This window comes from Myiozetetes cayanensis, unplaced genomic scaffold (genome assembly GCF_022539395.1).
Source record: "Myiozetetes cayanensis isolate MyiCay16 unplaced genomic scaffold, myiCay2020 scf7, whole genome shotgun sequence".
Classification (NCBI taxonomy): Eukaryota; Metazoa; Chordata; class Aves; order Passeriformes; family Tyrannidae; genus Myiozetetes; species Myiozetetes cayanensis.
This window is the reverse complement of record NW_026087964.1, coordinates 44,177,804-44,196,498: the sequence shown is the minus strand read 5'-3', so window position 1 is coordinate 44,196,498 and position 18,695 is coordinate 44,177,804. Positions and strand designations below refer to the sequence as shown.

The 18,695-nt window shown below is 45.3% G+C and overlaps 1 protein-coding gene across 1 annotated transcript in view; it reads right to left on the bottom strand.

The window, feature by feature from the left end:
- The window catches only part of ELOVL6 (ELOVL fatty acid elongase 6), a 78,150-nt gene extending 72,512 nt beyond the window's left edge, over positions 1-5,638 (bottom strand). Inside the window, exon 1 of the mRNA XM_050337651.1 lies at positions 5,362-5,638. Coding sequence (XP_050193608.1) covers positions 5,362-5,450 — 89 coding nt within the window. The 5' untranslated portion in view covers positions 5,451-5,638. The remainder of the gene's footprint in view (positions 1-5,361) is intronic.
- Between the last annotated feature and the right edge of the window lie 13,057 nt (positions 5,639-18,695).

Below are 18,695 nucleotides of genomic sequence, written 5' to 3'. Positions count from 1 at the left end.
TGAAGGCAAAGAGGTGGGTAATCTCTGCAGCACTAAAGCTGCTGTGCACTGGTGGCTCTGTCAGCTATATGGCCAGTTTGCACAAGAAAGTAGCAAAAATCCCCTCTGGAGAATGACATGTGGAGGTAGGCTAAATTCTTGGGCCAGCTGAATTCTGCTCAAATAAAACAGTCTCTCCATTGAAAAGAGCAACTCATACATCTTCCCTTTGAGTCCTTGCTGCAGCACAGAGGAAAGGACAGGGTGACTGCAGCATCCCTCTCCACATCCTTCACTTGGCATCTAGCAAGAGCTCAAGGGAAAAAAAAAAAAGGTAATTTACATCAGTTTTTGGCTGCTATGCACATATGCCTGGAGAGATACGCTCACAGCCTCTCACTCTTGATTTCTGCATGAAGTAAGAGCAGCTAAAGTGGATGAGGAGAGCTTGTTCTGCATTTAGGAAACAAACCTGTCTAGGACGATGGTGCTTGTCTGAATTATTAAAAGGCATGTGCATTTACAAATCCAAATTAGCTGACCATCTTCCCTTCCACATCTATCTGCAGTTCTGACTTGAAAGAGAATCACACCAAAGGATAAATTTCTTTCAGCACTGGCTGCACTTTCTGCCTCTGCCACATAAAAGTTTTGGCAACAAAATGTTAAAAATAACCTTCCTCATGGATGTTTTCTTTCAAATACACAAACATTTATACTCATCTAAGGTTCACAAAGTTAATTTCAGAATCAAGTTTGAGTTGCCACAGCCCTTTAAAAACCAAAACAAGCCCAGTAGTCCTTATGCAGTGCTTCTTTCCTTACTTAATCATTACTTTTGTTAATGATAACAAAACCAGCCTGTTCCTGCAGCAGAGCCCCACAGCATCTTTAGGCAACAACCAGTTTCGCTTTCATCCTGCTCATCCTCCTCCACTCCTACTCAGCTCCTGCAAGCACACTGCCGACCGTCAAGGGTTAAACCACGGCTTTTCAGGGAGGAAAAACAGGAGAGGTGGAAGAGAGAGGATCTAGGAGAGCCTGCCGGGGCAGCAGCTGGCGGGAGGGCATCAGTACCAGGGCAGGAAGGCCCGAGCGCCGCAGCAGCCGGCAGAGCAGCAGAGGAAAAGTTTCTGTGATTTTAGGCAAGCCCTCGCGTGACGTCACCTCGCCCAGATAATCTCAGCGCAGTCAGCACAGGCCTCCTGGCTCCCCATTGGCGAGCCCCTTGTCAGCAGACATCTGAAGATAATTATTATTGGCCAGACAATTATAACAGGAACGACTGTCACTTTGTGCTGATGCCTGAACCTGGTGCTCTGCAGCACGATGGAGAAGGACTCCAGCGGTCACCACTCCATACAGGCATTTCTGTCACTTCGGCTTTCCTAAGCACCAGACAGTTTTTGCTGCCTCACTGGCTGCAGCTGGGAATCAGGATCTTGGCACTACAACCCTCTTTTCTGCCTGCCTGACCGAACTGTGAATTTTCTGCAAAAATAATAATATACTTACCTATGAGAGATAGAGCTGGAGCTGCATTAATTCTCATACAGCAGTTTAAGGAAAAAAAAAAAAAATCCTCTGCGGAGTATTTACTTCATACCACTTCCTTGTTTGAAGAAGTTTGGGAGGAGGTGCTGGGAGAGTTTGATTTGAGAAATCATTTTAAGCAATTATTTTAATAAACATCTGACTTAATCCTGGTCATGCTTAAATCAAACCTCCCATGGTTTCAGTAGAATATGATAGTGTATCTTAAAGTGATACTGTATTTTATATTCAAAGCTACTCGATGGCACTATACTTAAACTTTTATCAAAAACAGCTTTCCCACAACATAAAGTGTAAGAAGTTTCATGACAGTAAATGGACCTGTTAGTTCTTTAACCTCCTGAAAACCTGCCATTGCTTGTTTAGGGAAAACAACTAATTGGCAGCTCTTACCATCAGAGACCAGCAGGCTGGAGGTCCGTCTTTGCAGCCACCAACTTTGCTCAGTCTCTCCTGCCTCCATGCAGGAGAACCCAGCAGTCTGGGGGCTATACCATAAAGATGTGCATAAACATAAAGCCAAGCACTCAGGGAGGCATGAAATGCATCAGCTTATAGGTATCAGACAACAGACTATTCATTTTTCCTGTGTCAAAACAGTACCCTCTTTACAACACTGCTAATCCAGGCCCAAGCTTTAAAGAAGTCTCAGTCTGATGCAATTTGCAGGATGGGGTCCTCCATAGAGTGAAACAGAAACATCTGGAATGAAGCAAGGAAGTCCTCATTCACTGCCATTAGACTAATACACCATCAGATGGGCTCCATTCATGGCAGACTCAGAGGGATGATTTCCAGGGGCAGACTGCAGTGAGGAAGCAAGCCCTAGGATGAGGGTATGCTGAAGAAAAGCCTGTGTGCCAGTGACTGGAGAGGGCAGAGGACACGCACTTTCCCCAGGAGTGATGGAGCCTGGAGTACTCAGAGGACTGAGGAAAAGGAGGGACAAGCCTTGGCTGACCCAGACACATGATTCCTTGTACCATGATCCTTCCTGACCAACCATATCAGTACCTAGGGGTATGCCACTACCCCTGGGCTTTGCATTCAAGCTTTTCCAGCTTTAGCCTTATGCAGTTTTAATTAAAAGGGCTTGTTGGTGCTTTAACCAGCTCAGAAGTCAGAAGGTATGTAAAAGAATTCATGTCCATCCTCAAACTAGGCTAATTTTCATATGCAAGGTAGTCAGAGTGCAAAGATGCATCTACTAATCCAAAAGTCAGGGTCAACTCCTTAGAGCCACTTCATCCCCCCTAACATCCCCCAGCCATTTTTGTTTGTTTGTTTTATAAGGTATCAGGAAATGTTTCTGAGATGAAGTAAAATAATAAATGCCACACCTAAAGAGTTTATTTCCCTCCATGCTGGACATTGTAATAGTATTGCATCCTAATTTAAATAGTGATTACAGTGTGAAATCCTGCCATAGTGTTTCCTTAGTCTGCCTTGCTGTCCAAAGAATGAAAAAACATGTTTATCCCTGCAAGCTACTACTTAACAACCTCATCTTAGAATGCTCTTACGTTAATGATGTGTACGTTAAGGCTATTCCTACAAAGTGTAGAAGTCATGTACTACCATTGATGTCTGCATACACAAACCTGAGTCACCCTGACAGGAAGCAAGAAAGCCTTCTTGTGTAGCCCTTAGCTGCTGTATTTTACCAGTTAAGGTCTCTCCAAAACTCAAGTGCTTGAACAGGACCTGCTTCACTAAGCAAGTGCATTTCCTGAAGATAAAAATTCACAATTTAACCTGAAACTTAGAAGTCGTCCTCAGCATTTTCAGGAAAAGCCTTCCACGACAGAGACCTCAGAGGGCACAGCTCCATTTCATTTCCAGAAACATTCCCAGGCCACAAGCAGATCACCCTCCTTTACTTTCATGTGAAGCAAAGGTATTAATTCATCAGTTCCCTTAGAGAAGGGAAAGCATGACCATGTCTCTTTAGCTGTACAGCAGCAGCGTAACACTGATGGTCTCCTCCTCTGAATCTGGGAAGTGGGAGCCCAGCGTTACAGAGTCCAGCTGGAGACTTCTGCAGCACATGAAACTGCCAGGGATATTTTAATACCACTGCTTAGCATTTATATAGTACCTGACAACTTCAAGGCACTCGGCAAACATTACGAACGTCATTAAATCACCTCATAAGGGCATTTCAGCATTATTATCCCCAGCTCCCCTGGTCTTTCTCTGCTGGGGAAACTGAGGCCTGGAAGAAGTTATGTAATGTTCCCAAGGTCATATCATGAAGCACAGGAGAGTCAAGAAAAAGATGCAGGAGGGGTGGTTGCTAGTCATATTCTTTAATCTAAACTGCATCTCTCCTGAGTTATTTGGCTATTATATACACTCAAGTATCACCCCCTCCATCCTCTTTTACCAGCTTGTCCTATTCTGATGCCAATTTTCTTCTGGAACATGGACAGAATGGGAAGCATCCAACACTCCCAGCCCAAGAATATTTTTATGTGGTCTCCTTTTTCCTGAAACATGAGTGACACTAGGCACTCTTCAAGAGCTAATGAGCTCACCTGGAGGGGAACAGAGGGAAACATACATGCACTTAAGCAGTCATTTTAATTATACTGCCCTTAAAAGTACCCAGACCAGTCACTAGAGTATTCTAGCAAATCCCTGGCTGACATCCACCTACAATTTGGGACTAATCTGCCCTGCAAATGTAGACACCAAAGCCTGGGCCCAGAGACAGTCTTATCCTACCATTGTCACATGAGGGTGGCATGGGTAAGGTCCTCACTTGGAAGCCCAAAAGGGCAGGTGGCGCTGCCAAGGGAGGGCATGCTGGCAACGAGAAAGTTAAGGGGTAGCTGGGGAGACAGACTACAGGAGCAGCAGAAAGGGCAAGACTGGGCACCAGGTGAGGTTGGTCACGGATGGTGCAGCAGTAAGGCGCAGGTGAGCCTGGGCAAGCCTTGAACACAAGGCCAGTGCAAGTGGATGAAGCTAGGGCAAGGACTGGGGCAAGGTGTGAGCAGGTGCGATGGGAGAGGGCGATTCCGGTCCCGAGGACAGGTCAGTGGATCCCGCGGAGGAGGCAGGGGCAGCTGGGGCGCTCCCTCCATCCCTGTCTGTACGCTGACGGCCAGGGCCCAGGGATGCTCCCGCGGCAGTGCCGGGCAGAGAGCAGACTCCCGGCACAGCCACTCCCCTTCGGCGGGCCGGGCTGTGAGCGTGCGTGTGTCCCTTTGCGGGTCCGTCAGGCTCCGGCTCGCCGCGACCCGGGAAGCCCCGACAGGTCTCTGCGCAGCCCCGGTCCCGCCGCGGCTCGGCTCGCCCCGGCTCCCCGGCCACACGCACACGCCGGGAAAGTTAATAGCCGCATGGCTGCAAATGAAGTTTTATTAGGAGCTGGGGGAGGGGAAGGGGAAGAGAAAGGGGCTCCACGGGGAACGCGGGCAAACGCGCAACTTGTTTGAACGGGGGCGCAGCGCGGCGAGTGGGAGGGACGGGCAGGGACGGGCAGGGATGGAGGCAGGGGAGGCCGAGGGCAGAGCCGGGGCACGTGTGCGGCTCTGCGCCGCCGGGCCGGGGTGGCGGCGGCGGGGCTCGGGGCCCGCATCGCACGGCGCCGGCGGCGGGATGCCCCGGCCTTGTGTAACCCGGCGGGTCCGTCCCCGCCCGGGCGCGCAGGTAGCGCGGGCGGCAGCGCCCGTGTGCCCGCGCAGGGCGGCGCAGAGCAGAGCCCAACCGAGCCCCGCCGAGCCCAGCCGCACCGCGCCGGCCGGGCGCAACCCGCGCACCCGGATGGGCTCAGCGCCTCCCCGATCCGGGCGGGCGGCGGGGCCCGGGGACGGCACTCACCAGTTTTCCTGCATCCACTGGATGGCCGCATGCTCGTTGAACTGCTTCTCGAATTCGTATTCCTGCAAAGTCAACACTGACATGTTCATTGGCCCGGTGGCTGCGGAGCCGCTCCCCGCGCCGAGATGCTGCCTGCCGCCGCCTCGGGAGCCGGGCCCCTGCGCGCCCGCCGCCGGAGAGCCCCCGCCTCTGGCCTGGCCCGCCCCGCCTCAGCGGTACCCCGGGTTTAGCATAGCTCCGCTCCCCTCCGCGCCTCTCCTCCCGGGCCCGCCGGTCTCCTCCTCTTCTGCGGCCGCCGCGCAGCGCCCGGGGGCGGCGCGGTCTTAGTGCCCGCCCGCCGCCGCCGCCGCCACCGCCCGGGATACCCGCCCTTCTCCGCCCCGCGCACATCCCGCACCGCTCCGCTGCGGGGCCGCGCTCCTGGCGGAGAGGGACTCCCCCTCCCACCTCCCCTCACCCCGCTGCTGCCCCAGGCCGTCAAAAATAACTACAAAAATAGGAAGCCCCCACCCCTGGGCCGAATCCATGCCGCAACGATCTGCGCGCCCTCCCCGGCCGCCCGGGAACTAAAGAAGCATGAATTGAGATTTGGGCAGAAGGGCAGACGCATATACTCCCCCAGAAGAAGCCTACACACGCCCCCTACACGTCCTTTTTGCATTTAGATCCCAGTGCACCTGCTGTGGCTGCTGCCACCCCGCGGGACTGGACCCTCTGCCCCGGGCTCGGCGTGCTGCAGGGGAAGGGGTTGCAGCTGGGTGTCCACATGTGGGGGGCACTGTCCCGCAGACAAGCTGCCCCGAGCTCCCTGCTATGCGCAGACACGCTTTTGGATGTTACGGTATGCACGGAGCTGGTGGAACATGGGGCAGAGACCCCGACTCTAACTATCACCTGCTGAGCTCATCTCATAACTGGGTCACATGGTGTTTATGTAGCCTTAATTTTGCCTTCCTGTCTCATTTGCCACTTGCTGATGTCTCTAGCTGAGTTCTTCCGACTCCAGCAGCACCCTGGATGTGCATTACAGTACGAGCTGACCTAAAATATTGGTCCCAGCCCCCACTGAGCTTGCAGTCGGAAGGTAGGAGGCGAACTGCTTTCGTGTCAAAAAAGCCAGCTGTAATTGAGCCGATCTGGCATAAGTCAGCCTGCTCTTTACTCTCCTGGATTTTAGTTCTCATTGACATGGACGTTTTTAATACTAAAGTCAAGCACTCAGGAAATAAGAAAAATAAATAATAAAAAAAGAGAGCCCTAAAGCTGTGGGACATCAGCAGTTAACCAGTCTGGTGATCCTGCTTGCATTTTGACTTAAATGCTCTTCAAAGTCATGTTTTTCAACACATTAGCCAGAAGGTCAGACACCTGCTCCGTTGCACTGGTGGCCTCCTAAAGTTGGTGCCAGAGCTGGTGAGGTGCACAGGATGAAGCTGAAAGTTATAAAATTCTATGGCAAGGGCTCCTTTAGGGTTAGGATGGCCATAGGGTTTCAGATGAGTTTGACAATTGCCCCAAGAGTTTCTGTATATCTAGGAGTTCAGCTGCCATCCAGACTTGCAAATCATCCATGTGGCATTCAGTGTTCATTCCGGAGTGCTGACTGTGCAAGACATCACGGAGAGGTTAAGTCACAGCAACACTTGAAAATCAACTGTAACAGTTTCAGGAAATACATTAATAACCTGGAAACGCTAAACCCTACTGGGATTCATGCGAGTCTCAGAAGCTCACCAGGGACTTTTCTGGGTTTTCTATAGCTCACAGGACTTCTACGTAGGTTAAACAATCCACACTGAATCCTACCTCTCTTCCTGTCCTGGTCTTATGGGGGCTATCTGAAAATTTCCCCTAACGTGACTATATGAAAGCTAATGCCTAAGCTTGGGGTTGCTGTCAAAATCTGCATGAACAATGGAAGAACATATAAAACCCTTGTTGGCCTTGAGGAATTCGTAAGCTGTGCTTCTAGTTGATTGTATCAGTTGCAGTTCAGAACAATAAACAAAAATGTGAGGTCTATTTTAAGGGGAAATAACTTTTATGAACTTTTTTGAAGTCTTTTCGTTAATTCTCACATAAAAGCATGAACCTGAAGTAATGAATACCTCTCAGGAGAAAGCATGTGGGGAGAATGATACATTTTCAAGAGAGAATCTTAGTCCCTCTGTGCACATTCATGTGCATACTTCTATATTGCTGAGGAGTTTTATGGGGTGCCTATCTTGCTCAGTAAGTGGATAGTTATTGAGCATTACTTTTTATGCCCTTTATTTAGCATCTCTCCTAAGGCTCTGTAGAAAGTGTAGCAGCTAAATGGTACATTTTCTACCAGATATATGTTAGTGCCATTTCCATTTACCCAAAGCCCTTTAGTTGAATAATGAAAGCAGGTTCATTCAGGATTTACAAATAACTCTCTAACCAGGTTGGGCACCTTATCATTATCATTTCTGCTACTAAGCAAATACTTTTTCCTCCCTGTCATAGTATTAATTTATTGCAGAAACCGTTAGGCTTCTATTACTGTAAGAAGTAATTTTGAATAGTTTGTTGTACTGATGTATAGCTGAGTCTCAACTAAACTCTTAGCAGCTGCTGGAAAATGAGATGCTATACTACTGGCAAGTCAACATAAGGTATAGTAAGTGGCAATGAGAGTTGACATGGTGATTTAAACATAACATCAATTACTAAAATACACAAGGACTTGAAGGAGGCCTGTGTGCTCAAAAGCTTATTTCCAGCTGTATCAATTAATGGATTAAAGGATTTAATATCTCTCTCTGTGATTTTGCCATACTTGAAAGCAAAATAACATAAAAGTATTGGAAGGCATGGAAAACTGGGTTCTCTGATATACACTGCAATCTAGAAGCAATTGGGTGATGCTCTTGGATAAGATAATGGGAGTTATATCAAGAATGAATAAGGGATCTCCCTAGGACTACTAGCCGGTCCTGATTAGTCCTAACAAAGAAAGAGGTTTCATCAAGTGCCAGACAATAAACACCAAGGCATGTTTATTGGCAGCCCAGGTCTACCTGGCAACTCAGGGCTGCAAATCATCTGTGCCACTGTATAAATCCCAGACTCAACCACAGGCAGCTGGAAAGTTACTTGAGTGGATGCTGTGGTAAGTCTAAGCAAACCCTATGAAGAAATTGTTGTACTCAGGAAGTGTCAGCTTATAAGCAATAGTAAGCGCTAATCCAAATTAAAATTTTATAAGGAAATTTAAAGTCGAATTATTGTGTCATCTTTCAGGCCTATAAAACAATCCATGTCTCAGTGTGCTCCAGTTCCATTGTGCTGCATTACCCAGGGACTTCTGCTTGATCATGCACTTAGAAATCACCTGTGTGCTCTGAAACCACCAAGATCTAAGCTCTTCTGAAATATTTTTAGTGCAGCTCATGCCAGTTACAGCAGAAAAGACAATGGGCAGGAACAAACTGCAGAGCAGACTGCCAGGGCCAGGCAACAGCTCCAGGGTGCAGTCCTCGTGGGTAGCTGAGATGGAAAGCTGCTCCTCCTCATTGTCAGGGCTATGGTTTAGGTTGGCTTGATAAAAACTCACTGTTGTAAGTGGGGTAATTCTCTCTTTGTCTTCATATGGTTCAGCTCCTCAGCCCCTCTGAGTGTTTCCTTTGCGGCCATAAGAAGCAGAAGCACTCTTCAATTCGTGCAGAAGTTCTAGGTCATGGTTTGTGGTAAGAAGTGGAAAATATTTGTGGTTTTGGAGCGCATGAAGTCTTGTGTATGAAGTGCAATCCAACACCAAGACCTCCCTCATTATAGCCATTTCCATATAAATCCCAGAGTTTGTATTTGCTATCTTTGCACACACTAGTAGCAGTTCTAAGCATATCCCAGACAGTATTCATTCACAGGCAAAAGACACTAGTCTTTTCCTACATTATCTGCCAGCACATCTGCAGACCTGTGGAGTGCTTCATCCCTACAAGCTGGGAACAGCATCCTTCCTTCCCTACAAACTTGGGTAGGATGATATCAGTAAATGTGAGAGGAAATGAATTGGCTTTCATTGCTCAGAGCTCGACAAAAATAATTTGTTTTGTAAGGCAAGGAGGCGAGATGCAGAAGTGAAAGGCAGAATAGTTAAAATACAGGCACATCATTTTAGAGCTGGATGCCTGGGCTGAGCTACCTAAGTTTGCATGCTGAGGTCATGCTAAAGGTCTGTGGTAGGGGTTGGAATAGGAACTGACTTATGGTATTTGAGGCTAATCCATATATTTTCATGACATTCCTATGTATTACTTTTTAATTGAATTAAGGTAAAAATTGAAAAGGTGGTTGAAATAATGGGGTTTGTGTAATCACGTTCTAAAGATTATTTTAATTTTACATTACAGTACAAAAGAGCCACAGAAGCGGAAAGCTTCGTGTGTTTAGTGCTGTTATTACAGGTATGTATTATGCGTGGGCATGTGTATATTTTGGGTGATGAGTGGAAAGATATAAACATAGCAACAAGTGTGTGTACTTCAACCTTAACTTTATATGCTTTTTTATACTTCGGATTTCTTGAAAGCCCATTCCTGCATATTTCATGATCTTGGAAAGTGGGCAAAAAGCTGACAAGCACTTTGATAAAGTGGCTGTAGAGCCAAGTACTGGGCACCCTGAAAATCATGTGGTTGGGTTTTTCTCTTCTCGATTTCACCCTCTAGCAGTGAGATTGCCTGCCAACTTTGATTAGGAAAGTGTCATCAAGCAGGCCTGGACTCTTCATCTGCTTCTATTCTGTGCAGGTTTAGCTGCTTCCAGAGCCAACAGAACTGATATTGCTATCTCTCCTTAACAAATCAGTTCCCTCCCTTCTTAAAAAAAAAAACCCAGTAATGCAACAGTGGTATTGCCAAATGGCTTATGGGCTCTATCCCAACTTTTTCAGCTTGCACTACGTACAGATAGTGATTCTGCCACAGGGTTTTGTGCTGTATCTTGCAGTGGCTCTGGAAAGTCCTGCTGACCTCAGCAGGCACTAGATGTAGTGGCACTCTTGCTGTCTGAGGTAATGGAGTCAGTGACAGGATTTCAAAACAGTGCTCAGCCCACTTGCTGCCTATTTGAAGACGTAAACCATCACTTGGGCACTTCCTTCATAGCAGAAAGGCAATAACAGGATTAATTCCCATTAATTATTGCTTAACTATTGTAGTTAAGGTTACTATTACTTTTTACTGTTATTAAATCAAATGTGAATGTGCTACACAAATGCCATGCAGACAAATGAAGGACAGGACTCAGTCATCAGTTATGCTTCACAATCTTCCTGCTGCTGACGAGATCATACAGGTATGCACAGAGACTCACTGATTAGAAAGGGGAAAAAGAAGATCTCACTCTTCCATGTAACAATGGAGCATTTAACCATACAAATATTGATTGTATGCTCTTTAAGGGATCTATCAAAAAAAATAAGCCACTCAAATGATGCCTAGGCTAATTTTTCAAGACTGACAATGGGAAATGATTGCTGAGCTTTCCTCTTGTTCATTCGCTTTATCAGTGAGACTAAATCCTGCAGTCAGTGAGGAAGGGGGAACAAAAACTGATAAATCTTTATAGTCACCTCCTCTAAAATCTTTAGCTCTGCATAGCAAAGTCACTTGCTCTGTGCCATCTGGAATCTGTGCAAAAATAGTATATAAAAGAACTTTACTTTGCAGTTTAGAGATGTGTGCACTTTAGAGTACAAGAAAGAAATGTTTCATAGGAAATTAGTTTCACAGTTGCACAAAGGATCTCTTTTTAAAGGGCTGCCTTTAATTTTTAAATACATCCTTGTACATCTTCTGCACAGGTATTTTTTTGCTTCATAAGTGCTTTTTGTTGGCATAAGAAGTGATCTGTGATAGCATTAGATTGAATACATGAAGAAAGAGGAACAAATTAAGATGATAATAAAGCTACTAAGATTTTTGTAGGAATTTAGTGGGGTCAACAGTAAGCTTTTCTACCCAACTGTATATAAAATCTGCTGTCACTATTTCAGAGGTATGGGAAAGTCTGTGAGCAGGCTCTACCACTGCTACTCAAGCCTTGGAGTACCCCATTTCCCAGACAGTTTTATCAGTGTAGTTGGAGCTGTGTTGTGTCATTGATGAGGACTCTAGCATTAGTCACTTCACTCTCAACTAATTTTCAGAGATGGGTGTGTGGTACTGCTATTTCAGATGTCCTTCAATGCTCTTCCTGGCCTCCAGCAGCTGCTCCCCTAAATCCCAAGTCCCATCTACCAGCCCCAGGAATGGGGGATACCGTAGCCCACCAAGCTGCGGAAGCAGACATCTGCAGTTGGGTACATAATCATGCCTGTGTGCCACAAGCTGTTTGCATTCCAACAGAAGAGCCACAGGAATGCCAGTCCTTTGGAGGATGAATGCTATTTGAGGAGTGTTCCAAAATAACAGGTCATCCTGCTCTCTGCACTCCAACTGATTGCCACACTAGCAGGGAGAGACTTCCTGGGTGGAAGGGCTGTGCCAGCCTAGTTGCCACAGAAGGGGAGTTTCTGCTCCCTGCTCTCCAGTTGGTCATGCACTCCCCCTGCCTCTGCAGCCCTGGCACTTCCCTGGTCACTCCATCAGCTGATTCAGCTCACTGCAGCGGATGTTTAGTCATCTAAAATGAAAAAGGTAGATAACTCATGTAGTGAATTGTGTTGGCTCCCTGAAGGGTCAGGTCTGGCTCATGGAGAGGGTGAGTTGCATGGCTGGTGTTGGAGCTGGAGCTGGGGTGCTCCCTTCCACTCTCTCAAAGGGGCCAAGCAAGCCAGCAGGTTGTAGTGACCAACTCTTGAAATGGTGCATTCAACCCAGGGGAAGGAAGACCACCTGCTGAGTATGGCAAGGGTGCTAAAGTGTGAAGTGTTCGTTCTCTTGGGGTTTTATGTATTCTTGACCAGACAGGTTGTTTCTTAGTTTCATCTATCTGCTTGTTTTTCTTCTTGTTTTACTGCTTCAGTGGTCATCTATCTACCAACCTGTAACCTGGGAAATGCAGATTGTTACAGCCAGGTGTTGTCCGAGGTTAAACCCGTGGCACTGTAAGCTTACAACAGAAACAACTTCTCACTAATAGAAGCAGACTGCATGAAATAGGGTATGATATGGCCAGCTATTCTGACCAGAAAGGGGCAAGTTCAGGTTTCCTCAGGCTGGATGACTTGTGCTCGATGTGGAAGAGGGCTCTGCTTCAAATGAATTTTGGCTCCTGATTTGGAAATGAGAGGTTTCATAGTTCTGGTATTTGGGCCATACAGAAGTTGTTATATGGATATAAAGTAGGATGGGAATATATCTGTGTAAGTATTATTGACTATATTAAAAAAAAAAAAAAAGGTGGTAAAATCTAGAACTATTTTTTTTTTCAGCCTTTTTGAGTGTACAGAAATTGGGAGTTCTTTCCAGGGATAAGAATTGCCTTCCCACAGGAAGATACAGAAGTATACCACTGTCTTTGATCTCATACTTCTTTTCCCAGTCATTTCCCTCTCCCTTTTTCAGGACAATCCAAAGAAGAGAGGTCAGTTTTCCAGCATGCTCATATGGATGAAGGTTTGAATATACATAGGTCAGGTACGATCACTGATCCCCATGGAGAACTGACCAAAGGAAGATTCTTTGCTCTTCATGAGCTTCCTTAGGAAGGACGGTGAACCAGTACCTTTCTTATCTGAGCACCTCATCTGTTCAAATCATCACTCAGAAGACAGGAAATGTCATCACTTACTTCCTATGCGTATAATGTGTGTCACCAGAAACTCATGGCATAGGCTCCAAAAGTTCAAGTGCTGATTCTTAATTACAGACATCAACAGAATAATTGTTGGAGTTCAGTCAGACCCCAGAAGCAGGCATGCACAAACACAATTTATGGTTATATCCCCAAACTGTGAACTTAAAGGTTTTTATTCATTGAGCTTAAATGGGTCAATGACAGAGTTTCCAACATGCTTCTGACTAGTCACTTCTCTGCTTCATTTTCTCTCTGAAGAGCAAAACTAACAACTCTCCCATCACAGTGGATACAGCAAGGCTAAAGTCATTACTGAGTGTTAGAAGTTGGGAGAGCCTTAGAAGAAAAATGTTATTTTATGTACAAAATGTAATTGTTATGTTGCTTGTCTGTTACATACATAGTCCACAAAATTAGAATGTGCCATATCCATACTGTTCATAGCATAAATGCTTGTCTGTGATTTGTGGCCATCAGTGAAGAAAGACCTAGATGCCATAGTGCTGTAACTAGGTGTTAATTGTTTTCATGTTGTATAATATGAGGATTACACTTGCCGTGATGATCTACTGAGACAAACAGAAAACTCAAGTGTGCTTTTAGTCATGCCACAGAGGGAGAGCCCTGACTGGGGAGAACACAGAGCTAAAATTAACATCGGGAGGCTTTATAGGCAGAAGGAGTCCCTGAGCTCTCCCTCGCATAATGAAGGCACATCTCCTGATTTGTAACTCCCTGAAGGAACTATATCAGCCTCTCTGCAAATGTTGGCTCAAAAGGAGGAATGCCCTTCCTCTGCTTGGCCCCTTTGAAATGCTGCACAGGCTAAGGGAGGGAAAAGGGATCAGAGCTGTCCCAGCTCAGAAGAAAGATCTCCATTACCCAATCTCCGCCTCTGCCCCATGGCTCACTATTGATTTAGGCACAAAAGCTAGACAAAAATTATCAGCTTACGGTTTAGAGCCAGTGGGTTTTCTGTTTCCTGCAAAGCAAGCACACTGCTCACCGGATAACTCCCAAAATAGTGGAAAGTTTTTTAGCAAATAGAGAATGAGGGCCAAATTCTTATCTCAGTCATAAATTCTGACCTTGCATCAGTTACCCCTAAATCCAGTACCATATCAATGGGAAGAAATGGTAACCCTCAGCTGCTAGCTTAGGAAGCCTGCCTGATGTGCATATCCAATATAAGATCAAACATAATATTGCAAAAAAAGCAACATTCTGGCTCTGCTACCTTCCTTTCACCTGCCCAGACTAGGCACTAATGTCCCCTAGTGCCAAAAGTGGACGCTGCACCTCTCTTGAAAGTGGCAGGGACCAGGGTGTTTTTAAAGGACCCCGGCTCCTTTTAGGATGCAGCTGGGGTCGGCAGGAACCTGCCCTGCTGAGTGCTGGGACATCTCGTCTCCCAGGAACATCCTCCGACTGCTGCTGCCTCTGCCGCTGCCCCAACTCCCCGCTTGCGCTGGGTGGCTGTGCCCTCTGCTGGAGCCTGCGTTTGGGACACTGCTGGGTAAGGACCAGACCCAAAATCAGGCTTTGGCAAAGGGGCCAGACAGTGCTAAAATCCAAGTAAGCCATCCACAGCAGCCCTCCCACCAACGTGTGCCCTTGAGGCCCCGGGTAGGCTGTGCTTCTCCAATCAGCTGTCTCAGGGATGGGGCTCTCCCACTCAGGTTTTAAGGCCCCGTTGGTTGCAAGGGTGTCACCGTTGGATGTGGGATGGACACTGAAAAAACCCTAGGGTCAGGCACCTGAGCTCTGGTGTCCTACTTCCATGTAAATTTTAGGTTCAGGGCACAGGAAATCTCACTGTTGGTTCCTCTCTGCTCCAGAGGGAGTTTAATTAATTCCTACAGTCTGTACAGGAATTTCTAGCCTGTTAGCAGGCTTTCTTCCCCAGTGCCCACTCCATCTCTCTCCTGCACTGAATATAGAGGCATTCCAGTCTTGGGAATGGGAAACCCTGACAAGTGGGTCCAGCTGCTGACCTAGCTTTTAGTGGTGCTTCCTCCTCTATTTGGCAGGAAGAATCAAGGCTGTTGCACCAAGAGGTAATTTGGAGGTTGGGTCTGTAAGCTATCGTCTGTGGGAGGCTTTTGTCACAGCTTCCCTGGATATTTGAGCTATACTGAGTTCATTACTCAGTACCATCTTTTGTACTGTCCTGAGTATTGTTAGGTAATTCCAAGCTATTTCCTTCTGTTCAGGAAAATACAACTCATACGGAGTTAAATGAAGCAGATACAGCAAATAAGATGCTCTGCTTATGCTACTTATTATTTATAAACCTTAGGGGAATTAACTTAGTGAATTGTGTTCTACTGAAGGATGTCCTACTTTGGAGAATGGTTAGGTAGGAAGATAGGCATAAAATAGATGAAGGTATTTCATGAAACTCATTTGCTAATAAGAGACAGATCCGGGGAAAGACCAGAATTACTGGGACAGATTTTTACTGAGGCTCAACCATTTTAGCTGGGTGGAAGTCAGCAGAGGTAGGGCAGTTGACCTATGTTTGCTATGAACTCCATCACAGCTTTTTCCTCTGCTGACAGCAATGTGGAGAAGGACTCTATTTCACCTTCACATCCAGTGCAAACATCTCAAATCATGTTTTCATTAAATGCTTTTGCAAAGACCCCGTGGAGACCAAAATGAATAATAAAACGTGTGGTACTGACTTATTCTTTCTGAGATGCCTTCACTGACACACATGATCTGCATTTGGGGGATAGTTTCTTCTCTCAAGTATAAGAAGGGTTATGGGATCACCTTGATTTTACCTTAGAATAGTTGAGCATTTTTGAGGGGAGAGTCCTAGGTTGGGAAATCGTGCTCCAACAAAGTTAATATTCATGCACACACACAATTGCTATGGTCTACGCATAGTGATAGGAGAGATTTCAATCCAATTGCAGAGCAATACTGGAAAATCCTCCCATATTACTAGCATTCTGGCATCTATAAACAAAAGCTTCCACACTGACTTGCTGTGGACTGCCTGAAACGTTCCCTCAGGAGCCCTGAAGAAAGTGCTGTATGTGTCCATACCGTGGTTGGTGTCTAGACAAACATAACTTGTCCTGTTCACAGCTTATGTAGCTCACAGTCACTGTTTTCCTCAGATAAACGGTAAACACAGGCATACTTTTTCCATATTTGTTGTTATATCCTCTGATAATAGCAGTCCTTTGGGAGTTTTTCCTTGTGGTTTCCTTCTACAGGCTTTCCAGGTTCATTTAATTTCCTGATTTATTGACCTGAAACTTGTCACCTCTCAATTCACCCAAAACCAGTAAACCTCGATTTTGGGAAAGTTGAGGGAATAAAGATGACAAACAGCACTACAAGCTGCATAGAATAAATTACTACTCCAAAAATTTAATAGAATAAAAAACAAATACCAAGCAGAGCAGAAAGAAATCACATCTTTCTACCCATCTGCACACACATGCCCCAAAACCTTTCAATTGGGCTTGGCATTTTGTACTACACCACAGATTTTTCTAAGCACGTTGGCATAAATACATCTTTGCTATAATTCCAGCGATATTAATAGCTGGTTTTCATGCAGGCTACATTTAACCTCAAAGGCCTGGTGCACTTGTAGGGATCAGCACTGCTCAAAGGAGATCCTCATCATTTTCAGTCACAGGCAAAGTGGTCAGACTGGCTGTGAGACTGTACTTTTGATTTTTATCATCTGGCTAGTCCTTTGGAAATTTCCTGTGAAACGCTACACCTGAATGCACTTAGAATAAAGCCCTGGATTTCCATAAAAGCTCCTAGACTTTGTGTTTCAGCCCTTACTCTTCTGTTGTGATGGCCAGGAAGTCGATCTTGAGTCAAATCAAGTCCCTTTTGAAATCAATGGCAAACCTCTTTTCATCTGTGTTTTCTCTGCAGGGAAGCCATGCTCTGAACTAGAAGACAAATAGCAGGGACAAAAACTACTGAGATCTATGAAGAGAGGTGAGAAAGGAAACTGAAGTAAAAGGGGAATTATTCTCAGGAGAGTGTTAAAAAATTATATTCGTTCAACTTTGTCACCACCGGTTTTGTGTATTTCTTTTCTATGCCTGTGTTTTAAACAACTATGCAACTTACTTTACCATACATCTTATTAAAGGTAATTAGCCTTCAATGTAAAATATCTCCTAGGTATTTTGTAAAAGGCAATGTAATGCGCAACAAAATAACATTTTGTATATTGTAACCTGTTTGTAACACTGAAATGAAGTAGGATCAGAGATCAATTCAGCGCTGTGTATACCTACATATATCATGACTAGCATAGACAGGCTTTTCATTTTTGACAGCTGAAACTAAGAACAGTTTTCCTCCTGCCTTTCCAAAGGCATTCATCTGCGGTTCCAGCCTGGAAAGTCACCACCCTCCTTTTCTAACAGGACAAACCCTCTGCAAAAAGCTGTGCTGTAGCTCAAGCTGCAGGAAAGAGTGAGTCAAAGTACAGAGGACTATGATGACAAAAATTCAGGTTTCAGACTTCTATAGCACATCTGTAGCCCCTGTACTCCTGCTGGCCATAACAATCACCTTCTTACTTCAACATCTGTTTCTTCACTGTGTTCACATTTTCAGATCCTGGCTGACAAATACTGCCAAATACCTTAGTCAGATGTTAAAGTATTGGTTGATATCTCCTTTATTCAAATAATTCATAAGTACAAGTAGCATAAGGACCTTAACTGTGGAAAACATTTTAAGGGTAAATCCTGCTCTATAGATTATAAACATCTCTCACACCCTAGATAAAAGTATTTCAAGGATCTTCTGGCAAGATTTGTTTAATTTGTCCAAACCCATCTGTACCTACTGAAATCAAATCTTCAAACATGCAATGTATCATTTTTATAACACCTTTTTTCAACATCTAAAAGTATTTCAGATCAGAAACAATTTTCATTTAAATAGTAAGAAATAAAAAATAAAAAAGAGTGCAAATGTAGTAGAAGTAACATTATAGCAGGCATAGACATGTGGTAACTGTCCAGGCCACAGCATGAGCACAGTTGTACCATAAACTTTAATTATTAAACAAAAAGAAAAAACAAGTCTGGATTAAATTTTACCAACAAATGTAGTTAAATATAATAAAGAATTCAGTCTTAGGGGTGCTCACATGCATTCAGCTGATTTAGGTTAGATCCTGTGCTCCCCTCTACCCCTGATAATATATTTTAGGATAAGCCAGAATTTCATCTCAACGCCTTTGAAACCTAAAGGTTCAAATTTTCATTTTGAAAAGGTTTTTTTTAATTGCTTTTTTCAGCTCAAGAGTAAAATTAAAGGCTTCAGTTACCAGAAAACTAGAGAAATATTAATTTGTTGTTCCATTTAATTTGGGGGGGTGGGAAAAAGAAAACAAACAAACAAACAGATGACTAAAGACCAGCTTCAAGCTCATTGCTTCTGTTCCCATCTTCCCTCTGGCCCTACAGGTCTGGCCTGTGTTCGTCACGATGTCACTGGCACTCCTGTTCTGCTTTCCCAGTTGCCTGTGCACATTTCAGGCCCCTGGTACTGGGCCTGGATCT